Below are 25818 nucleotides of genomic sequence, written 5' to 3' on the forward strand. Positions count from 1 at the left end.
ATCTCTTTATCCCATGAGACCTCAAGAAGCTAGTGAATACATTAGAGAGATGCTCTCCCACTGCATTTGACCTCAAGCACTTAACTTTTAAGCTTGTTTATATTTCAATATCAGCCTTGAAAGTTTTGAAGTGCTCAAATACATCACTCTTTTCCTTCATAAAATATATCCATAGCTTCCTTGAACAATCATCAATAAATGTGACAAAATATTTGCTACCACTAAGAGATATGTTTTGTATAGGTCCCCAAACATCTGTATACACAACATTAAGTATATTCTTACTCACGTCTCTATCATGCAAAAAAGGTTGTCTTGCATGCTTATCAAATTAATATGATTCGCAAACTTTATGAAATTTTGTAACTCTAAAAGCAAGAAACCCTATAACCAATCCTTTGGAGGATTGCATTAATTTTAGCATTTGCACATTTGCATGTCCAATACATTTGTGCCATATTTCAATGTCTACAACCACTCCTTTTCCTTTAGCATACATAGCATCATTCATAGTAGGAGTTTCAACATCTAAGGTGAACATTTGGCCAATCCTACTTTCTTTTGCGAACAACCTGCACTTATCATTGAAATCTTCCACAAAGCAATCTTTTGTATTAAATCGAACCCTCAACCCTTGCCCTACCATTTAACTAATGGACATTAAATTCTTTGTGATGGATGGCACATGTAATACATATGACATATTGTTTGTCTGACCATTATGCAAGGACAAGAAATTCTTTCCAATGTGGTGAGGAAGGACAAGGACTCAAAGATGAGGTCCCATCCATCATGCAGAGCATCAAAGATTAAGTCCTAAAAAAGGAGGATGTTTTGGAGAGCAACCCTAACAAGCATGCCACTTACCAAGAGACCCTTCCACCAAGCAATCTCAAAACTCGTATTGCTAAGAAGGCCACCAGCCTATGCACATGCTAGCCACCCTTATTGCCCACTCCTCTCTAATACTATGCGTGTGCCCCCTATCCTCATCATGTAAGAGTTCAACTAGGAAATGGCTCTTGGATCATTGAAGTTCATCAATGGGTTCTTGATTCAGTAACAACACCAACAATAGGAGCTCACCACGTAGGTCAACTACCTAAAGTAGGTGAACACTGCCCTCTCCGAGCAACTTTGCTAGGGAGATGCTACCCTCCGTGACCATTGGCAATGGTTGGAAGCATCCTAGAATGCATAGCTTTCCTTCAGCAGATGATGTCTAGTAGAGCAAAGAACCCAAATGGCATGACCCCACTTGCCCTAGAGATCATTGAGAAACTCTAGTAGGACTATGAGTGGGAGTGGATCGATCACTATGAGAAGATAAAATGAGAACTCCAGACTACCATAACAGACTCTTGCTCCAAGCTTCCACCTCTGCTCAACAAGCCGAATGAGCGAGACTTCACCATCCCTCCCACCCAACCACCAATTATTATGGCCTTGTCCCCTCCTTAGCAACAAGGCGAGAGTGTCCCCACTAGCTCCACCCCAACACACTTCACCTGTGACTTGTGGCAATCAAATTCAAACTCGTTGCCCTACCCAAGTCTAGAGTGGTCACCCTCCGGATACTCACTAATCGGTCGGATAAGGGGCATGAACACCCCTATCTACCAAAAAAGGGGTCTACACCTTGAACAATGAGGAAGATTCACCCAAGGCCTTGCTCACGAAATTTTTTTTAAACTTCTCCACTAGCCCAATGTTCGTGGATCCGAAGTGGCAGTGGAACATTGAAGTAGAGGAGGAGATTCAAGTCCTATATCAAGCTATCCTAGACTTGAACCGAGACTAGAAGGTAGAATCCAACCTTCTTTGGTGGCACATCCTAGAGGAATAGCAGGTGAGAGTAGCCCTCAGACAAAGAAGACCAGTATCCCTCGACGTGGTCCAAATCTGAGCCGACTCTCACTCTTCACCAAAGCATCGTCGAAGTGCTCACCTCCATCCCAAGCTTAGGATCAAGCAGGAGCCACGCTTTGATTAGGCGACAGATCCCCAAATCTTGATGACCTACTAGGGTCAAGGAAGTAGAGATCCTAACCCCCTTGATGATCTATTGTCTGAAAACACCTTCATTCCCACCCATGACATAATGAAATTAGCCACTAGTGCTCAACTCTGGGGTCAACTGCAAAGCCCTCTCCCTCAAGTGATGGCATCGCATTCATGCCCTCCATAGTATCGAGACCATGCACAAGCAGAAGTTGGACGAAATGCAAGCCCACCTTGCGTGTGTCCTTCGAGTAGGACTAGATCCAACATCAGATTCAACTTGGTGAATATACCTAGAGAATATCGTGGCCAGCTCATCCTCCCAATACCCTGCAACCACCCTTGTGGACTCACATGGATCTTTGGCTCTAGCAGCATCACCTCCAATACAACCCTCTTCCTCCACTGAGGCCAAAGCCAATCGATTCAGCAACACCCCACCATTGGCCCCCACTCCCTACTCCCACCCATTCCCCCAGCTCCTCCCTCTCACTCCACTTTTCAAACTAGGACTAGATCCAATAGGACGATGTGCCCAATAGTGAGGATGAAGGCAACATCAGGGAGTGACACTATGGGTCTGAGTCCATTATGCATGCCAATGTTAAAGGTAGCGATGACATTTAACATAGGAGCCACCAGTGCGGTGCATTGAAGAGCTAGTGGGAGTAGAGGAGTGAAGGCGACCCAGCATGGCACATGGGCAGAGAGAATGTCCCACCATGTTACATGGCACATGGGCAAAGAGAAGGTCCTACCATAGGCAGCAAGAAGTTCTCTTGATGCCATATCCTTCTTGAGTCTTTCTTCCAATCTTCTTGACTGGCATCTTGAGTGCTCTTTCACAAGGGATTAAATTATATTGTCCTCAGTCATTGTGTTTGGCAATAGTATTGTCTTGGTCATTGTATCCATTAGTTGTTTAGGCCTTGTTCTCTTAGAGAACTATGTTGTGACCATTTGATCCCTGATTGATGTATTGATTTTGATTCCAAAAATTCTATGTTTGATTTGATTGATTATGTCTCGCTCTTCAACCCAAGCTTTGAATGTCAAGAGTGATGTCAATGTCTATCTCTATTGGTTTTGGGTGCGCTTGCCATCATTTCTGTGGTGGTTGTGCTTGGATACTGATAACACACAATTAGTACTATGAAACACCATAACCTTATTTCCCACTATAGCAAAACAATGACTATCTAATCTTTGGTTGAATGATGATACCTTTTTAATTAAAAAATGGACACCTTACTATAGCATTATGCTCTTCACTCACTTCCCTCTATAACAGTGATCAGAACGTTGAGAAGGGGAGGGGACATGTGGACTTTGTTGATGTAGTGTCAATAATAGTTTCTCTCTCTCTCTCTCTCTCTCTCATTTCTGTCTCTCTTTCTCAATGGCCTTTTCTTGTTTCTTACTCTCTTTGTCTCTCTTTCTCTCTACTTTTCTATTTTTTGCTCATTTTTGTCTCTCTTCCCCTCTCTACTCTCTACTCTCTCTCTACTTTTCTATCTCTCTCTCTCTCTCTCTCTCTCTCTCTCTCTCTCTCTCTCTCTCTCTCTCTCTCTCTCTCTCTCTCTCTCTCTCTCTCTCTATGCACCTTTATTCTCAATTATGAGCATTTAGAACATGTGGATGATTTAGTTGGAAAGTCTCTTAGTCTATGGTTCCTTGGATGGTGACTTTAGGACTAATACACTCCAAATGACCGTAAAAATTAATATCTAAAGGCACATGTGAAGCTCGAGAGTCAAACAATATGGGATCTAAGATTATTCATAATGAATTTTGTTAACAAATTGATCATGTTTGCTTAGTGTTCATATGATTTTACAACTTAAACATCATGTTTAAATGCAAAGTTGTTTGGCCTCTTTTACAAGGGTTAGAGAATATGGGGTTTTAGAAAAAGGAGAGAGAGAGAGAGAGAGAGAGAGAGAGAGAGAGAGAGAGAGAGAGAGAGAGAGAGAGAGAGAGAGAGAGAGAGAGAGAGAGCTCTTAGGGAGATTGAGAAGAGCACATCAACCATGGCATTTGAAAGAGGGAAGAATAAGAAAAATGGGGGACATGTTGAGCATACTTGTAGACTTGGAGGCCAAGCAACAAGAAGTTCTCTTGATGCCATATCCTTCTTGAGTCTTTCTTCCAATCTTCTTTATTGGCATCTTGAGTGCTCTCTCACAATAGAGCTTAAATTGTGTTGTCCTTAGTCACTGTGTTCATAAATAGTATTGTCTTGGTCATTGTATCCGTTAGTTGTTTAGTCCTTGTTCTCTCAGAGAACTATGCTATGACCATTTGGTCCCTGATTGATGTGTTGACTTTAATTCCAACAATACACTTCAGATTTAGTTTTGAGTACATTTCTGTGTTATTATGCATATTTCTACCAGTACAACATTATTATCTAGTACTACGGTAGTACCAATGATGTTAGAGCCGATCAGCCTTCGTTGCATAAGTAGTGTTGCAACCACCATCCCTATTCAAGACATGTGTTAGCAACTATACCTTTGTTGTGAAGAAAAGGTATACCTTGACCTTGGGTGGCCTTTGCTATGGACATTATCATTGGCACCTTGTTCATTTACCCACCCACCAACACAGAAACAAATAAGATGACTATCTAAATCAAATTTACCAATGAAAGCTTGACTACTGGGAGGTGATGTTTTTAGCATCTATCTCATCTTTGGGTAGTGTATATATTTCTCATTTGTGCATGTTCATAGAAATTATTTTATTATATCTTGCTAATAGTTTACTTTAGTTATAATTAACAGTTTCATTAGTTTAATTTAGTTTGTTAATAGTTTCATTGAGTTTAGTTAGCTATAGTTAATCATTTCACTTAGGTCGATAGTAACAATGTACATAGTTTATATAATAGCTATTTATATGTCCAACTTAATATGCCTTTTTGCTAGATATTTTATGTTTTAATGATAATAAATTGGTTTTTGTCAAAAATTATAATAGTTCTTGTATGCATTATTTGGTTGCCTTTTTATGTTTCTTACATCTATTCTATACATTATTTAGAGCTTTACCTTGGGGATCCAAAACCAACTAGAATTTTCTTGAGCCTATGTGGCACAAGGAGAAGAGGTTGGTATTCAAGAAATAAAGAGATGTTTTTTTCAAGGGTAATCTATTTTATATATTGTCATGGAGATTACGAACCAAATACAAGGTTCCCAAACCTATGTGGCACAAGGAGAAGAGGTTTCGTATTCAAGAAACAAAGAGAGAGTTTTTACACATGCTGCAAAAATATCATTTTTAATTCATCTTTTTTTTCATTGCTTCGTGTTTTTTCCTTCCTTTGATATTTCTTTTTCATGATTTCTTGTTAAACCTTCTATCGGTAAATCATTGCAACTTTTTTACTTTTTCGATTTCGCGTTTTAATTTTGTTGTGTGCTATATCCATATTTGTAAATTTTTTTCTTACAACATTTGAGAGATGATAACGAGAGAGAGGTTAGGTCTACTTAAAGCCTAATCTCAATGCTAAAGTTTTTCTTAGTTAATTATGTTTTACTAACTTAATAATTAATTAGTTAGTGTATAAACTATTATAATGTATTAATTAGTTGTGTTACCATATTGAGTCATTAACTACATTTAATTACTTAGTTTGTCTATTGTGTTGCAATTACTTAGTGTATTAATATAACTAAATTGGTACTAAATGCATACTTAGACTTAACGTATTTTCCTCATTCAATTCTGTCTTATCATTCTAGAGTTCATTTTACGAAAGACAATTGTAAACTAGATACGTACAATCTTTCATAAGGTCGGAATCTACCTTTTTCCCTTTTCGTCATAATTAGCAATAAAGGAAAGCAAAGAAAAATGCTTATCTTCTTGAAAGATGGGGAATGGCACATTCCCCCATAATTATAAAACAACGAAGAGATCCATGGCAGCTCTTTGACATGCTGCTTGTATAATGTGTTATGTGTTTTTTGTGTTACTGTTGTGCTTTTACAAAGTAATAAGTTAATTTTTAACTAAAAATTTTAGTCAAATGTGAAAGCCACCACATCTCAAACTTTGACCAAGCAACTTTTCGGTTTTTGATTTCATGTTTACAAAGTACTCTTTGTCAACATGACATCTCATGCAGTATTACAAGTTTCCAGCCAAATTTGAGTAACTTCAAAAACTTGAGTTTCCAACCAAATTTGATTAGCTCAAGGCCGACCTCACTGAGCCTATGCAGGTGGATTTGAAGGCCTTTATATATTGGATACATCTTGATTAAGACTACAGTGGTGCTTTGTCCATCCACATCCAAACCGCTATCAGCACAAGGCAACCCTCACCTTGACTCATTGTTCTTAGTCCCACAAACCCTCAAAGATAAGCTCGTATGTGTTGATTAAAAGGAAACACACATGTAGTGATTAGAGGAGGAAGGACCAAGATTGATTACATGTCTGCAAGCTGTCTTATAGTTGATAATAAGAGGAGCATCGGACATTGCTGGAATGAGGGCTCCCTTCATGGGGTCTATTTTGATGAATAATGGACTATGCAGTAGGTCTAGTGAATACTATGTTGCTTACATGGCAATCTTCCCCCTTCTTTTTTCTCTCACCTTTTGCTCCTATTACTCCTTTGCTAGGGGAGGCAACCCGTGAGGTGTTCCAGGGACCATGATATGGGAGCGAGGCACATTAGGAAAGGATCTTTGAGTGTAAATGGATCTCATATGTCAAACTGATGCAACATAGCCTATTTGGAAAAATACTACTTTTTTTTTGCATCTCATATAAATATAGGCTCCCTTCAAAGAAATAAATATCTTTAGTATCAAATTCATATTCATGTATGCACATATTCTATGATTTGAATTACTTTTGACTTCGAAATTCCTTAGTTCAAATAATTGTAGCATTTATATTTATTAGTAAATAAATTTTCACATATGTACATATTGTACATGTTGTAGACTTTGAAGATTATAGTTTTGTATTTACAGATTCATCATGTATTTTACATTATGGTTCACTTTACCAATTTCCTTTAATAATGTTCTTAACATGGACAATTGTTTTTATTATTAGACAAAAAATAGTTTGTATTAATTAATAAAGAAATACCCTAAGTTACAAAACATCATGACCTTACAAAGGATGAAATTTTGGCCACATCTGATATACTAAATATCCTAAGTTTACCACCGAACTCCCATAAACCACAAACTTTAGAGGCTATCTCCATCCAAGAAGGCAAACTAGTGATGCCACAAAAGACCGCTTGTTTTCTAGCAAACCAAATGAGGCCCAATGCTACTAGCCTAAGCAATTGTGTAGCAAGATACATATGCTCCTCTAGTGGGATAAAAAATTGCAAGGACCCACTCCTGCAAGTTGCTTCATATTTCTATAATTTTTGGTTTTACCTATTACATGTAGCACAAAAGGAGATGATCACGTTAAGAGAGGAAGTCCTTATCGCATAAAGACTATCCAAATTGAAAGGTGTTTTATAAAAAGTGTGTATGCAAGGTAGATTGTTTACTCAAATTGGCATCTAGAGCATACATTAAATACATAGGTTCTTAGCATTCATCCTATGGTCATTATGCATAGCATGCAAAATTAATATTTGGCATGATAGAATGAAGGTGATAGCATGTTTGTGTGTATAAGAAGCCATCTATATGTTTGTGAAAATATCCTACATGTGTGTGAATATAGATACCAAATGTGCTCTATCCATGATGCCAAGAAAAGTATTATATAGTAAATTATATATTGCATATGAAAGTAGCATGGCACATATTGGAGGGTCCAATCCTACATGGCAACCATATAGAGATTCCATAACTCCAACATAATAAAATGATAAATCAAACACAAAATGATAGGAGAGATAAATGGCAGATACTTGCACATCTCTCTCTTTTTCTAGATGTGGGCAATACGCTTTCTATACTTCACCTATAGCATCTCTCTCTCTCTCTCTCTCTCTCTCTCTCTCTCTCTCTCTCTCTCTCTCTTTCATGCCCATTTGCATGCTCTTTGCTTTAGGTAGGCACGTGGCTTACCTTGACCCTACTAGTAAACAATCTAGGCTACTCTTCTCTCTCTCCCTACACATGTACATACGTACGTACGTATGTATGTATAATGCATCACATGTGCTCTCCCACATAGAAATGCACTACATGACAAGCAAGAAGGTGAAGCAGAGAGTTGACAGGTTGTTGGAAGAGGAGGCCATACTCAAATTTCTTTCATACTCTCTCTCTCTCTCTCTCTCTCTCTCTCTCTCTCTCTCTCTCTCTCTCTCTTCATCGAGAGATGGTGAAGAAGTGCCAAGAGGACCCTGCATACTAGGACACAATTTTAGATACTGGGGTACAAAGGATACATAAAATGTATCCAATATGTAAACTTTATGTGTGTACCTCACTCAAAGACCCATGGGAGTGACTTTTTGAAGTTCTAAAATTTTTGAAGTGCCATTGATGTAATGCCTTTTATACATATATCAACATTGTAATGATTGTGTTCTTTTGGTCATGTTGTGACCTTTCTAGTTCTAAAGCTTGATGCATGGCTAAAATAGGTACACATGGAAGATCTATGCAAAAAGATCGATGACATTAATTAGAGTCTATGGATTTTGGAAGTATGTATTCAAGTTGGGGAGGCGAGAAGCTCAATGGTACGTCCAAATGTTTTATATCCTAAAACATAGAAATTTAGTTATGTGGCAATCAACTTAAGCTTTTGTTTCTTAGAAAGGCCTCTCGACATTTGTGGTTTTTAAACGAGTTTGTATTCTTGTAGGTCAAGTTGGTGCCTCCTTCACATGCCATTGACAACATGGAGATAGCTTTAGCTCTTTAGTAATCAATACATGGCTCCAACAAAGAAAAACTTCCTCTCAAGAAAGCCAATTGTATTGCATGCTTCTAAAGTGGCAAAAGATAGTGAATTAAAGGAATTTATTTTTGCTAAGCTTTTCAATTTAATAATATGGGTGTATGGTTCATCAAAGCACATGTGCTTCACCATGGCACACGATTGGTAAATTTTTGTACACAAATTTTGACGTGAGCAAGAGCATTGTAATAACATGATAAGATGTAAAGAAAATTGTAACACCACTTGAGTGAACTCAATTTGGAAGGCCTAAACATTAAGTAGGTCATTGTAGTCTCTCTCTTTGTTTGTAATAATTTATACTTTCTACATGTGCAAGATGATGTGTGGTCACCAAGGATTTGGCATGAAATTTGACCGCATAGAAGGCCTCAAGTTACCTCTTATAGTGAGCCCATGGCAAGAACATTTTGAAGATAGTCACCACGAAATAAGCCATTGATTGCACTTCAAAGTTTTTTCAAATAATTCATTTTGAAAAATGAATAGTTGGTCCCTTTAATATGGTTTAAGGCATTCCATATATTGAGAATGTAAACATGTGAATCCTTCTTATGCTAGAGAGGATAAGTGTAGCTAAGTGTGAATAGTCCTGAGAACCCTAGCCATCTGGGGTATATAAACAGCCCATGGGTCTACATCAACTGATTGAGTGAGAGTGACCCAAGTTGTACTTTCATGAGCAACTTAATAAGCAATGCTCGTTCTTGTACTTTTGAGCTCTTCTCTTTCTCTTGTGCACATCTCAATAGTGATTCACTCCAATTTTCCACATGGTATCAGAGCCATCTTTGATCTCCTCAGCTTTCTCTAGCATCATCTATCACTAAGTGCACATGAGCCTTCATCTTCTTTATCATACTCTTCACCTCCGTAGTTGCCTGCCATACCCACCTCTATTGGAGGACCTGGGGAGAGAAAATGAGAGCATATCAGCTCAAGACCTCTTCTAAAGATCTCTTCCCTAGCTTAAGGCGCAACAACGTGGCACATAAAACCCTAACATTGTGGTCATAGGAGCATGGCATTGCAACTAATGCAGATTTGGTGTAGTTTCAGGTAGCAACCTGCTTTGAGCTAAACCATGAGCAGTAGGCGGACAATGCAATCCCATCAATTATGGTGGGGCTTTGTTAGTTCCCCCTAGTGGGCCATCTCCCCCTAAAAGTGTTTGGCTTAACTCTCTTCCTATTGGCTACTACAAACAAAACCCTAAGTGTGGATCACAATGGCAGCCATAGCCACCTCCTCCAACTCCTCTACAAGTATTGAAGTTCTCGATTGACCTTGTTCAACCAAACACTCATCCATTAGACCACATGATTGGGAGGAGCCAAAAGTTCAATCCAAGTTCACTTCACTAAAGCCCAGGAAAACAATCAAACCTGAAAAAGGGGTTGCCCAAAGGAAAGGACTACCAGAGTCTTATTTTGAAGTACTCCACATCTATGACTTTCAACCTTTCTTATCCTTGTAGTTTTAATCTACATTGTTGTGAGGCTATGTGGCATCTATGAACACATATACAATTTTTTTCATTTGGTTTGCATCTATTGACCTTTATTGTAAAGGATTAGATCTACACTGCTACGTGCACTTAGCAAGGAGCAAGACCTTCCTATGGCGTTAGCCTATGTTGACATTTGTCCACAAATTCGAAAATTTAACGGAAATGACTTCCATCCATGGCAAGTACTTATCAAATACAAGATGATGGAGAGGGGTTACTAGTCACTTATTATGTACAGGGACTAGACCTGTTGATCTTTCCAACCCAAATGATATGGAAGACGATCAACAAGCTTAGGCTATTATCATGCTTCATCTTGATGAATCCTTAATACATGTAGATCAACACTCTACTGCCAAGACCAAGTGGGATGAATTGGAAAAACTCTATGGTGCCCATGGAAAAAATTCACAAACCTTTCTTAAAATTGAGTTTTTCAGCCAAGAATATAATCAAGGGGAGGATCTAGGAAAATTTATTTCCCATATGAAAGGGCTTATGGTCCAATTAGCTTTCGTAGAAGCACCAGTGATGATTGAACTTGATGCTATTACTTTCCTTTTGAAGACTGTCAATAAAGTTTTTCCTACACTTGTAACAACACTAATGAACATCCCAAATCCCACCTTGGAAAGTACTATCCAGTCATGCTTGGATGAAGATAAGAGAAACCATAAGGAGGGCACTTTAGCATCTACTTCTCATGATCAATTGTTGATCCATACATCTTCCACAAAATGTTATTTTTGTCGTAAAAAATGGCATATTGTAAGTAATTGCTGGAAGAAGTACCCAGAAAAGATGAAATCCAATAAATGCAAGAAAACTGGACATATTACCAATAAGTGTCCCAGTGTGCCATAACCAGCTAAAGAATTGGAGGCTAACTTTGCCTCTCAAACATCTAATGATAAACTCTTTTGAGTCTTGTAAACTCTGTATCTATAACCATCTTTGTAGCTTGATTCATAAAGGCATCTCATTGTGGATTGAGGGGAGGCATCCTATCATGCTTTGTAATCCAATGCCACCTGGCATTGAGGGCGGGTTTTGAGAATGTAAGCATGTGAATCCTCCTTATGCTAGAGAGGATAAGGCTAGCTGAGTGTGAATGGTCCTGAGGGAAAGGGGAAACCCTAACCCTAGCCATCTGGGGCTATATAAATAGCCCATGGGTCTACATCAGTTGATTGAGTGAGAGTGACCCAAGTCGTACTTTCATGAGCAACTTAATAAGCAAGACATGCTCTTGTACTTTTGAGCTCTTCTCTCCCTCTTGTGCACATCTCAATGCTGCTTCACTCTGATTTTCCACACCATAGATTGACATTAGTGGTGTTGTCATTGCATCAAATATGTGAGGAGAAAATCTATTGTTGCAAGTTGATGCAAATGTCTTAAACATGGATTGTGCAATTTTGCAAATACACTATGTAGCACTTTTTAAGTTAAATTGAGAGAGAGAGAGAAATCCATCCATTATTCAACTGCATTTGGTCCTGCAAGTAATGTGTATGTCCATAAGAGTGCATAATGAAGATGGTAGACTCAATTCTAATAACGTTCAAAGATGTTATAAAACTAAATAGATTGCATCATTTTCACACAAAGAATTAACGAGGCACAAGGTTTATAGTGTGCTTGAAGTGCATTGTTTGTAGCATACAAAGGACTAGGCGCTCCGCGCCTAGACTCGTCTCGGCGCTTCGCGCCGGAGCGGGAGCGATTTTTGGGGAGGGGGGTGGGTGCTGGACAGCACCCGCCCCCGTGTTCTCTTTCTTTTTTGTGGGGGAGGTGGGGGGCTGCCACATGGCACCTGCCCCCCACCTCTCCTTAACTAATAGTATAGATGTTAATTGATTGAGTTTTGATGAGCATTCACAAAAATGCGAAGCAGAGTGAGACGTAGCCTTGCGAGCTTTGCAATGATACACACTGCGCAAAACGCGGTAGCAAGCGTTGCGGGCCACACCAGCTAGTACCAATTAATGGTCACGAAAACTGAAAACTAAAACACTCAAAAAGAATCCTCCTGTATTTTTAAAAGGGCGTAGCAAAATTTCCAACAAACACAGTAATTAGAATTCCTCATTTAAAGAGAGTAATGAGACAGGCTGCAGGTGTCACACAGACACACACACACACACACAAACAGTGTTGCAGTCTTTAGAGATGATCCACACAGAGAGACGGAGAACAGTGGCAGGGTCGAGCGACCGAGAGGAGAGAAGAAAGAGGGGGCGGACAAATAGACTGCAGAGAGAGTAATTTAGCCTCTGCTACAGTGTTTGATGTTTGTTCATCAGAGCTGCCATAACGGATGGGGGCGGCCTGCCTGTCCTGCCCTTCATGCAGGACGCCCTAATTCCTTTGTCTGTCTTCTACGCCCTATCAGCGCTTCAATGCGCAGAGACAAATCCCTCCATCAATCCCCTCCATCTGAGCACGGCCCCGGCTTCATATCTGTTGCTGAAATCACTGCCGCAGCTGCCCGCAATGGCATCGCCCTCAACATGGATACAATCGGTCCTTTCTTCAAAATCACAGCTCGAAATGCGCGGTCGGATGAAGTGCTGGGCGTTGCGCAGGGCCTTGTGAAGGTGTGGATAGATGGCTGCATCCTCCACCTGGATTCCATTCGCATGACCAAGCTATCGCTCGAGTGGGAAAGGCCCATCTTCGGGACGGCACTATTGCTTGGAGCCTTGACCATCCGCCATGGCTTCGACTGCAGCTGCACCAAAGCTGAGCTTTTGGCTATCAATGACAACGATTTGTACCATTCCAAGGTCTGCAAGCCTGATGAGGTTATGTTGAATGAGATGGATATTGCCTTGAATTATGGATGTATAGGTTAATAATACTTGTCCATTTGTGAAAGAAAGGTAGGCTCTGATATGTTCTATACCTTCTGTGCATTAGATGCGGGGAGATTTAACATTTGTGAAAGAAAGATAGGTTCTGATATGTTCTATACCTTCTGTGCATTAGATGCGGGGAGATTTAACACAAGTTTTAGCTATCTTTCACATAAGATAGAATATAACATTGAAACCAATGTTCTACAAATATGTTTATACTGTGGGCATCTTACAGCTATTAAGGGTTCAATTAACAAAAATATTCAGCGGACGTATCACAATCCGTATGCAGTAACAGTAGGTGTTGCATCACTTACACTGCATCTTGCTTGTATTCATAATTCTTGTCTGCAGATACTTCTGCTGTTGATATATTGCTGTTTTCTTACTCATAATTATCTTTGAATTCCGTGACTCATCCATACAAATCATTTTGTGGCTTGCTTCCAGCTTGTTCGATACTACACTCGGATGGGCTTCAATACCGTTTACCGTGTGACAGGCGACTCAATTAAAGACATACCACACATGCTCATTTGGGGTGGTGTAGGGACACGCATGGATGCAAATATCACACAATTGTTGCATAAATGGACACCCGCCTTGCGAAAAGCCAGTGCTAAGCCTCTGCACAGGGAGTAAGGGCAGTTTGTATGCTCCGTTGCTGTGTTAAGAGCCCTCTCTGTGTCAAGTCAGAAATATTTGTATTGTGTGTAAGTTTTGGAGTTGTTTTATTCTTTCACGAGGCCTGCATTTTACCAGGTCCATTATTGCTTATTCTTTCTTAATTCTTCCACGAGGACCTGCATTTGGGTGTACTTATTGTGCAAGAAGAGACATGCAGTTGAGGAATTTCAGAGGTTTGTAACTGTGTTTGAGAGGATTGCTAATAGAGTCAGCAATGTGTGGACAGGAAGGGAAAGGTCCAACAATTTTCCCACAGCCTCTTGCAGTGGATGTGGGATCTCATATGAGCTGTCTCCCCTTTACACACCGATGGCTTAATGTGTAGGTGTGCAAGGAGAAATGGAAGGATAATTTGCATTGTAAGGTGTTTGATGATCAGTTTGGGGGGGAGCTGCTTATTGTGCCACTTATGTCATCATCAGGACTGAACCAAATTCTTGGGATTAAGGGCACTGGAAGGGGGTTTGGGTTGGCCAAGCACCATCCCTTCAACATTTTGCAAGTTCTTGTATGCAAAGTTTTGATGCTAATGGGCAAACAGCTGAGCAATAAAAAGCAGCCGATTTCTAGAGAAGGTGTAATGGTGAAAGCTTGGTGGTTCTGGCTATGTGTTTATAGTCAGGATGTGAGGATTAGGACTTGTGTTTTGCGAAGGAGCAGCAGGAAGAGATGGTTTTATTACCAAATATCTTGCCTGAGTAAATCATAAATTTTGGAGTCCCACCCTTAGTTTAGTAGTAATTAACCAAGATTCAGTCGATTAACATGTGTTAAAGTAACTGCAACTGACTGACAGTGCACATGACAAAGGATATAAGGAACTGTATTTGGGGGGGATTAGAATACTCAAGAAAGCTTCCTTCTTCTTCTTCTGTGTATTTTTGGCTTTTTACAATCTTGGTGGAGATGGCGACACACTCTCCTTGGTTCTCTTCGTCCATGATCTCACCTACTCATGATGAATCAATGTACACAGGCAGAACCACCAAGCTATATCGAGCAAATTATGAATGCTGTGAGCTCTATGTTACATTAGATGAATGCAATGATCACACCTTCTTGGTGTTCTTGGAACAGCAACAACATCGACCTTCATCATCAAACCCTAGGGTACGACCTAGCTCTTTTGCAGCTCTTCCGAGAAAGTTGGTAACATTTAAAGTAATCTTTGGTAAGTTTTTTTGCATATCAAAATATCATGCAATCTTCCTTGAAGCAACTATGTAAATGTGAACTAGTAGGAGTAATAGCACAAATTTGCCATGAGCTTAATCAAATAGTAATAAGAGTAGATATAAAAATGTTTGAATCCATGAAATGGTTTTTCCTGCAACCTTGATTATGAGTAGTTGCCATGAGGCCATAGAATAAAGGAACACAAGCTTTATATAAAGTTAATCAAATAGCATAGTGCATAGAGGGGGCAATTGAAGATATTGTGGTACAGAAAACAAGTATAAAGACAAAGGTGATAATGGATTGTTCAATATTAATAGACATTAATGTACAAGACAACTTGTAGAGAGAAGGGCATTGCAAACAATAGATACTTAAGTTTAGGCTAAAATATTCCTACTTTAATGAGTATGGATATGTTAAATAATATTACAACATATTAAAAGCCAGTCAAACACACTTTTGGAATGTTCAACTTAATCAAGATGAGTCAGCAACATTGGCAACAATTCAGGAAAGCGTATCAGTAAATGTTTGTTGAGGCATAGTCAATTGCAAGTTCAAGCCTCCAACACACAAAAACAAAATCACTTAGTAGCTTTAATTGCCATAAATATATGAAACACAATTGTCACTACCTTATTAGATTTAAATAGATCGTTTTCACCAATGGGTTAGTCCTTTGCATGAAGATTACATCTTAAAACACAAAATACTAGACCCATTTTAATCATCTTTGGAGATATTTGACATTTATACTACTCAAATGTACGAGTTGTAGTTCCATGATGAGGTTGAACATTATACTATATAGCATCCATCTTTTTGCGTCAACTATTTTCCTTAACCTTAGGATGCATCAAGCATTCATAAACTTTAGAGAAGAGATTTTAGAATCACTAATATAGCATCAATACCATTTGCAACACTCTTAAGAAATAGCCATTTCCAATGGGAGTGGTGCTCATACAACAATGATAAATCAAAGTACAAAAGCTTCTTAAAAATTATATCAATTTGTTTCTAGTTGTAGAAAGATAAATAGTTAATGCGCTATTCTATCACAAGATACCACCAATAATAATGCCAATATGAAGATCATCAAGGTAGCTACAAAGAACTAATAAAACTATTAAGGATATACTCGCAAAAGGAGTCATAGAGCAATCTAAATGTCTATGAGTAGTAGAACCACATCTTCTTAAAAAGGACAATAGCCAATATAGATTTTGTGTAGATTACAAACCATTGAATAAAGTTACAATAAGGGATGTTTATTTGCTACAAGATTAGATGCTTTTAGATCAATTTGGCAAGCCAAGATACTTTACATCCATTGATCTGGCTTCTTGATACATGTAGATTCCACTTGTTCCAAGAATGTTCCAAAAACAACTTTTAGGCCTCCAATAGGACTATTTTAAATTAAAGTTATTTGGTTTGGCTTAACAAACCCATCGGGCACATTCATCTTGATTGATGGTAGCAAGGTAGATCATGCAAACATCTAAGCAACAAAGGATTATGCAGCACAAACGAAAATCACATAATTGTAAATGTTTTTTGGGATTAATGACAAGCTCTTTAAAAATCATTCAAAATGCAACAACAATAACATATCCATTAAGGAAATTACATAAAGAAGGAGAAAAATACAAGTCGAAAAAAGAATGTGATACATTATTCGAACAATTGAAGAATCTAATTAGTCAATCGCCACATTTACAATATCCAAAATTTTCAAAACCATATTTGTTGAGAATAGATGGATTAGATTTTTGGATGGGGTTGTTTTGCTACACATAAAGAAAGAACAAAGTTGGCAATCAAGTTTGCTATAATGCTTTCTTGTATACAAAAGAATATGTAAATAGAACAAGAATTTCAAAGGACGAGCTATGATGAAGGTAGACAACATCCATAATACAAAAATGGAGATAAGGTCTATACATACTATTCAGTAAGAAAGAAAGGTTTAGCTGAATCATTTTTGCATTCATGAATTGGACCTTACGAAGTGATCAAGCCCATCAAGAAAACAACTTATCTGCTCCACCAGAACTTGAGAAAGACAAAAGACCATGGCTCATGTTTTGAGAATGAAACCATCTTATGCTACCATAGCAGCACTTCCATCCTCAACAAGAAATTGATGAAGCCAACTAGAAAGAGAGGAGTAAATTAGTCAACAAGACCATGATAATGAAGAAGAAGAAGAAGAAGAAGAATCAAACAATGAGTTTGAATTACTCCCTAACAGTAGTGCTAGCCAACAAACCCTTGTGATTCCACATATCATAAAATCATATAAGATGAATTTTTAGCATGGAGTCCCAAACATTGTATGCTAATAACTAGCTAAGGTTAATTCAATTAATGTGGGTTAAGGTAACTATAGCTAATCGACAGTTGCACCCACATGATAAAGGATAGAAGATGCTACATTCGGGGGGAAGCAAAATAATCAAGAAAGCCTTCCTTCTTCTTCTGTGTATTCTTAGCTCTTTACAATATGAATGGCTAAAATTGTGACTCTTGCTTAGTCACACCCTCATGTTGCTATTCGAACAATGGTGACTTGTTTTGTTCCGATCATTGGTCCATATGTCAAACTATTACATTTTTCAAGTTTGTTGTTATCACTAGTTATAGCCCCTAGGATTCATCTTGCAACTAACACTATCATTGCCCTTTTTGTCAATATTCAAATATTATCATTATCTTGTGCAGCCCTTTGTATACCCTAATCTATTCTCATGTATGAAACCAGCCTTAGGATTTTACATGTAGGCAAAATGCAAGCATTTGTACATAATACTTTAGCATTGTCGAAACAAAAAACAAAAGAAAACATAGGGGAGCTAAATTAAAACCTAACACTAAATTGGTGTCAGAATCCATGAATATGGAACGTTTTGTTTTGTCTCCACTCTTGAGCTACCAATCCTTGCTCTCACTAAGTACCAAAATGCACTCCACAAGCAACATATTTGCTAGGGGAGATATAAATTCTTTCTTGAAAGATGGTAGACATGTAGGTAGCAACATGCAGTCCTAAAACAACCCATAAAATTTGGACATTTAAATGTGATTATCGTGTATCTTTATATGAGATAGCCTCATGTGTTGTATTGTGTCAATGTTACCCAACAAGAGAACGACATCATCCAAATATATGAAAAGTTGGAAGAGGATTTTATCATCACCTTTTTGTTCACATGCAACATTGATACGAATAAAAAATCTTTCTCAACATATGAATTAAGCATTCAACAATAATATCATCAAGGATCAATTAGGATGGCTAATATCTTGACCAATGTTTAAGTGTTTTTAGCCCCACTACAAATAATGGATATCATAATATTCATATTGAATATGAGGATGTGCATAAGGGGGGTTTTAAGACCACCTTTAGGTTATGAGTCCTTAGTCTTGCATTTTATAATCAATAACATTTGTTACCTCATTGATTACTCATGGACAAATTCTTTGACAGTATGCTTTGTATTCTTGCTTAACAACATGGAGAATCTTTGGCTAAAGTATTTGAAGACTTAGAAAGAACACGATGGGGATTACTTTAAAAAAAGGGTGAAATATTTTTGGAGATTTGTCTTTATTTGCTCACTATGTCCAAGGATGTTATTTAGCGCATGTTAATTTTCTTGGGAGCAACCATCTTGCAAGGAAATTAACTTCTATTTTTGATTTGCTGAAAGCTATACCTTCTACAAGGTGAACAATATAAAATTGGTTTTATAAAAGTAAAACTTGACACCTTGATGTAGGAGTGTTGTTTTTGACAAATGACAATGTGACTATCATGTGAGAGGGATTGTGCTATTTGTTTTGATCATGCGCTACATGTTGATGATGTTCCAAAGCTAAAATCTACAAAAAAATGGCAAAGTAAGTTAGTAATTTGATAAGGGGACAATAATTTTTGCATGTGGAAGTACACTTCATCTTGGAGTGATCGTATTGTGGTTGGTGGTCATCTTGGACTACATGCTCTTATTGGTCAAAATCATCCATAACCTAAGTCAATAATGATAATTCTTTAATAGGACAAATGGCTCAAGGAGGATCATTGATAATATATTTCTTATCTCAAGAATTCTTTTGGGTAGTTGCCACCACCACCACTACCACATTGTCTTTTAGCCTTCATTGTCCTAGCTAGCTAGATGCTTGCATTCATCATCCTTCTTCTTGACACCTTGGAGTGGATTTCACTATTATTGCTACCTTGGCATTCATTGGTGCAACAATGACCTATTTTCATGAATTCGTGTTGTTCATCCGGATTAGAGCTCTCCAAGGATCGTCTCTAATCCAACTATTGCCTTTTGTTGCCTCTAGCTACTACGATACTTTCTAGACTGTTCATATTGTTGGTCAGTGCCTCAAAAGCTATCATATGATTACGTTTTAAGAGCATGTGTCTAAAATTTGGTGTCTTGAGTCCTTGCATATTATGGAGGGTCTAATTCCATGATCTTTTTAATTGGAGCATTCCTCATTAATTAGAGGCATCATTTCTAATTCCATCAGCTCCCGCAACCATGTCAGGGTTGAGGCTCAGGCCTTGTGATTTGGCAAAAGGCCATGGCATTAATGGCGCCTCATGACATATGAAGATCTGCGGCTTGGCATTTGACCATCGTGTGTCTCTTCATCAACCGGCTCAATAGGCCTTTGTATTTTGGCCACTAGGCCTTTGCATCTTGGTGATTTGTCTTTGCAACCTACCTGTCATTGGCGCTCTCCATGTCACTCTCGAGGATGCCTGAGTTCTCTATGATCACTAGGGTATGGGGCACACCCACCCATTCTCCACTTACATGTCCACCCCACTTCTCTATGCCATGTCCCAACAAACACTCCATTGACCACCTATAGCATTGACACCTTGATCTTGTACATGGCTGGCCATCACCATCCCCATGCCCAATATCACTCGATTACCGAAGAGTGACAAAGACGGCAACTGCCTTGATCAAAGAGACACACGACTCACTACACCTAATAGGTTCAATACAATAAACAAGTTTAAGTTCAAGTCCATTGAGTGAAACACCCAACTCTAATTCCTAACATCACACTTGATATTGAGTGTGGTTGTGTGGCTAATGCCACACAAAGTTCTAGTGGAGACCTAACCAGACTTGGCAAGACCATATCTTGATAATCAGGAAGCAAGAATGTGCTATAAAAGAACTGGAGCTCTAGAACTTAGTGATGAGACAATTGGATCGGAGAAAGCAAGCCCATCTTGGAAAGGAGAAAACAAGAAATTAGACCATTGAGGAATCAATTACCTTATCGAAATGGAGCCCTAATGTTTGAGTGTACTTGGAGCTAGGTGAAACTACCACCCCAACCTTGAAGCTTTTTTGACCTAAGCCGCACCCCCATAGGAAGAGAGAGTTGTAAGCCAGGAAGACGTAGGTGAGATTGAAGAGATGCAACTTGAGTAACCGGTGGGACTGATGGAGAAAAGCCACCACTTGATTAAGTGCCTTGTCAAGCTATCTTCAACTCAACTAAAAGCATGTGAAGTACAATTTTGGATTTACTTTAATTCCAAAGCCTTGACTCTCATGGATTACATAATTGTAGCAAGAACCTCAAGCTAATATAGGGCCTAAAGATATCTCACTAACCTTGGGCGAGGAATCATTGAGGTATTATCAGAGATAAAACCTAAAGTGCTTTTTGTCTCATTGGATAGACAACCCTTAACCTAGTTGCATTATGGAGTTTCCAATCACCAAACCAGACAAAGTATAGTACAAGCAAGTCTTGCTTTAGACCCATCAATGTAATCCATCACAAAATACCTTGACCATATTCTCTTCATGCCTTACTCCCTCCCAATGACCAATAGTCAAGTACTTGGATGCACAAGCATTTAAACTCAAAGAGAGATAACCATACATGCAAGATAATGCCCAAAAACGAGATCTTCATGCAACATCATGTACAATTTCTCCCATGGATTTATCTTCAATTCAACACATCACATCTTCATAGGAACGAACCTAAAAGGAAATAAACATACATAAATGCTCATGATTGAATAGAAAATCATCACATAGAATTCATTTATCTCTTCCATAATAATCCATAGTCTTCATCTCCATATCTCACAATGTCACTCTCAAATATAATGTTTTTGGTATAGAACTAGCTCTCTCTCTCATAATATCTTTCTCACATACTCTCTATCATTCATACAATGGAATATAATCAAATGAATCCACATAATTTTCATTGGTCATGGAGACAAACTCCAAGAGGCATGGCTAATCCAAAAGGTCACTAGAGCCACTACAATGTCCTTTCATAGCCTTATCAAACGACATTGTCGACCCTAGTCTTTAGCTTTAGTCTTCAACTGCTACTTCTTCATTCAAACTAGCTACTTTGAGCTTGTATTCTCTTCTTTCCAAGGAAGGGAAACTTTTCCAAGGTAAAAATCCATCCAACAAAATACATATAGAAGCATAAAGACCATTTAGAAAGTCATATAAAAGCTCACATAAGCTATAAGAACTTAAATAGAAACCAACAAAACCATATAGGTCAAACTAAAACCACTCCAACCTATAAAAAACTATCCAATACATCTTCAATCAAACCTTAAACCACTTGTTCACAATCATAACTTCACAACAAACAGAATCAAAACAGAGCACATATCAGAACTAAACAACTACTCATCAGAACTCGTTGTCATGCCACTACACAGACACTGTGTGAAAAACTCTAGAGTGCATCATCATTCGGCTTTCTTATTGACAAGTTTAGTCAATTTTTGATACTTTAGATATTATCTCTTGTAAATATCCAAAAACTATAGACAACTTCTAGAATAAGATGTCATGTAAAAAAAACAAGTCAATTTTAGCCATTTTTGGGGGATTTAATGCAAAAAGAAGGATTAACGAAATCGCACAACGTGTGATCACAGTTTTCAAGCAATGAAAAACACTTCGAATTGGGCAAATAAGAAGGAGTGATCTGGGATAATTCTAGCCAAGGGTCCTATTATTTTACCCCCCTTTCGGAGCTAACAGAAGCATCAGATTGGTAGTTAGAGTAGCAGAGAGGAAGTTATTTTTTAATGCACGTTTTTGGTCTACAAGAGATTTATCTTCTCAGGATGCAAAAATAAATTGACAGACTTCACCTCTATGAGTATTCTTCTACATCTTCTATTTCTTTAAACTCCTTCTCTTCCATCTACTCCTCTCCTTGAATCTTCCTTCACCCTACTATCTCTTACACTCATGGTAGACTTTCGACTCCAAATGCTCCAATAGTGGTGAATCCAACGTGAAAGTCGGTAGTAGGTGTGTAAAGATGGGGGATTCTGCTGGTTCAAGTAGCAGTGATGCTTTATAACATATGATTGCTTTATTATAGTAGCAACAATAATAGCCATTGTTATTACAACAACAGATGCAAACTCGGTAGGAAGCAGAAAGAATTGATTTCTTAGTTGTGAATGCATTGCAAGTAGTGGGATAGGAATAGAAGCAGTTTAAGGGTCAAAATGTTTCGGCCTTCATCCGCTTGTATGAAGAAAAGATGTTGTTTCATGCGGTATCACAGTATGCATGGAGTCGGTATTTCTCCCATTTGGCCATGCATGCATTGTATGATTGGATTGATGAGTTATATAGAAGAGATGCTGATTGGGCAACTTTTAAGAAAGCTTTAAAAGAAGAGTTTTTCTTGGAAGATGCAAGATTGGTAACTAAAAAGACATTTATAGATTGGATTGAAAAGCCCAATAAAGGGTTGGCTGCTATAGCTTTGCTCCATGAATTTGAAAGTCGGTATGCGCAGTTGGATGCTGATGAGCAGCAATCATTGGAGAGTCAGAAAATTGATTTGTTTCTGAAGGCTATAGATCCTGTCTTGCAGGAGAAGCTAACTGATTGTTTAGAAGATGCCTCTTTTGAAATGGGGTTGAAATCAGATTGGGCTAATGTAACCGAGGCACTGCATATGTTGGTAAATAGAGAGCATATAAAATTAAGATGGGGTACATGCACCACACTTGCCAGTGTTCAGAAGGGGGCTGAAATTGTAGCCAAGGCGCCTGTGGCTATGGCAGAACAACCGGCTATACTTGTTTTGGTCCGGCTCTTAAAGGTGATACTATGGATGAATTAATCAAAGGCATGCATCATTCGAGGCTAAATTTGACAGAAATCTATGCAAAGGTCGAAAAATTGGATGTCAAGGTAGAAGAGAAGGGTTGGGCAATAGCCCAAAGACCGTATAGAGAAGGATACAAGAGGAGATGCATTTGGTGTGATAATTTACAGCATGAAAAGTGAGACTGTACATCCTACTGTGAAGTGGAAGCGAAAATGTTAGTCTTTTGGAAAGATGGCAAAATACATGCAATAGAAATTGGACTTCCAATAGAGCCAAATTTTGGAAATGGTCGCATGCAAAAGAGGTTGGAAGAGATGGCAGCAAGGATAGCATTTGTTGCCATAGATGCAACCATATATGGGTTGAGAATTGAAAGGATTGATGAATCTCATAAAGGAGGCATGACTGAAGAAAAATCTTGCGTTTGGATGCAAGCATTAGATCGCATAGAAAAGGGAAAAATAACAAAGTCTGAATAGGCTGATGCAAGTCAAAGTATACGAGGGAGAATAGGATGGAGTGCACCAGCCGATTTATTTTTAGCCTATGCTTATTTGGCTGAGGTTCATAATGAAGAAGCTCTTGTGGAAGAAAAGAGAAGAAGAGATGAGGACACTGCTAGTCCTTCCTCTTCAGGCCCATCTAAACGCATAACATGAAGCAAAATGGAGGAGCAAAAAGAGGCTGAAAAAGCCATACCTGAGCATGTTATGGAGGATGCATCTCAGGAGTAGAAACAAGAAGGGAAGAAAAGGGGCAAGCAACCCAATTACAAGTTACAATCGGATCTTCAAATTGCCACAAACCTTAAAAAGTTCTTGGAAGATCGCATACTTGGTAGTAGAGTGGAATTCACACTTGGCAAAGTTCTTGGAATCGCAAAGTGTGAATTTCATGATGCAATCATTGATATGGTGAAACGAAAAAGAGTTTGATGGTGAAGTTTTGCAAGCATTGATGTAGGCTGACAAAGACATAAAGAAACATCTTCAAAGGGAATATGATGATGCATGTAATGCTGATTTGGAGCAGGTTGATGTTGAAAATGGGTTAAATGGGAGTGTAGATAGCAAGCTTGTGACTAAAATTGGTCTTATGGACATCAATAAGCATAGAGAGAAGGCTATGTATAATGGGGATGTCCATCAACAACCACATGAAGAAGAAGATGCTCATTTTATTCCAAGCAATCATTATTCACGAACGCATTAGGATCGTGCGATAACAAAGACAATTGTTAAAGTGGGAGAAAGAGAGGCGCCTTGCATAACTCTCTTGGATCATGGTTCAAAAATCAATGTTATGGCACACAGCTTGTATGAGAATGGAGGTTGGTCGATTGATGGAGATCCGGGATGGCGCATGCGGGCAATAAACAATTCATTAGGGGATCTTTATGTGGCTTGTTCGAATGTATCTGTGACTATTGGAGATGTTAGGGATGAATATCATTTTTTGTGCAGGATTCATGTAGTTATTCGGTGATTTTTGGGCAGCCCTATATTTCGGAATCAAGATTGGAAACAAAATCCTTGGATGATGGTTTTTCATATGCTTGTGTTCGGAGTCAAGACAATACAAAGGTGGTACACTTTCTCATTGTTTTCGTGAATCATCCTCGCAATCGGGATAGGCTGTGGGATAATCCCATCCCACCTAATGCACGAGAGTTTAAGGGTTTTTAGACAGCACTGCTGTAAGTGGAGGCTATAGCAGTGCCTCTAGGAAGATAATTATGCCTCCAAGAAAGGGGAAAACAATGTTTGTGTCTGGATTGCAGGAATGGACAACATGTAGTCTTGGCATTTTCAAGAATATTTCGGCGATGTGAAAGGCTGAAAAAAAATATGCACGATGGGTTGAAAAAGAGTTGAAGACATATGGTTTGATAGCTGCAAATGAAGGTATTTCAAGGTTGTTTTCATGGCCGGTTGATGTTGATATAGTGGCTGAAATTTTTGCAACAATTAATGCTAAAAACATGGTAAAAAAAGAGATTATTTATGTTGACACTTTAGAGATGTATAAAGTCATTCAAGAGTTTGTTGAGGATGAATGTTATGGGCTGCAATATGGGTTGCAAAACATAGCTGAAGCAAGGATGGATACAAAGCACAAAATAGTTGCAAAGAAGGTTAAGCCTGTGGCTTTGCCTTTACCACCTGAAAGTGATGGGTTGGTTGAAAAAGTGACTCAACAGCTTAGTTTATGGGATCCACATGGAGTGGGACATAAATTTACAACTGAAACTTTACAAAAGCTAAAAATTGGTGATACAAGCTTTATTTTACTTGCAGAAAGAGCTTGTTTCTTATAGATGTTGGCAAGGCATGGGAAAGCCTTTGTGTTTCAACCAGATGAAATTGGATGTGTTGATCCGACCATAGTTGCACCTATGGTGATCTTTACAATATCTCATGTTCCATGGAATTTAAAGCCTATTCCAATACCTCTGGCATATTTGCCTAAGTTGCTGGAGCTTTTGAATGAGAAG

At 38.5% G+C, this 25818-nt stretch overlaps 1 protein-coding gene across 1 annotated transcript; it reads left to right on the forward strand.

Moving 5' to 3' along the window:
* The first annotated feature begins 12536 nt into the window (after positions 1 to 12536).
* LOC148015710 (uncharacterized) lies at positions 12537 to 14143 on the forward strand. The gene is made up of 2 exons (XM_087665357.1): positions 12537 to 13211; positions 13734 to 14143. The coding sequence occupies exons 1-2, from the start codon at positions 12714 to 12716 to the stop codon at positions 13923 to 13925; spliced, it is 690 nt and encodes a 229-aa protein (XP_087521483.1). The 5' UTR covers positions 12537 to 12713; the 3' UTR covers positions 13926 to 14143.
* The last annotated feature ends 11675 nt before the right edge of the window (positions 14144 to 25818 follow it).

The sequence above is a fragment of the Lygodium microphyllum genome, chromosome 24, assembly GCF_053477565.2.
Source record: "Lygodium microphyllum isolate KBCC chromosome 24, Lygodium_microphyllum_v1.1.10, whole genome shotgun sequence".
Classification (NCBI taxonomy): Eukaryota; Viridiplantae; Streptophyta; class Polypodiopsida; order Schizaeales; family Lygodiaceae; genus Lygodium; species Lygodium microphyllum.

Bases quoted from the DNA above. Each gene is read 5' to 3' on its own strand.
- LOC148015710 (XM_087665357.1), top strand. From the start codon at position 12,714: ATGTTTGTTCATCAGAGCTGCCATAACGGATGGGGGCGGCCTGCCTGT. The intron at 13,212-13,733 runs GTCTGCAAGCCT...GCTTGCTTCCAG, and splicing joins ACGATTTGTACCATTCCAAG to CTTGTTCGATACTACACTCG.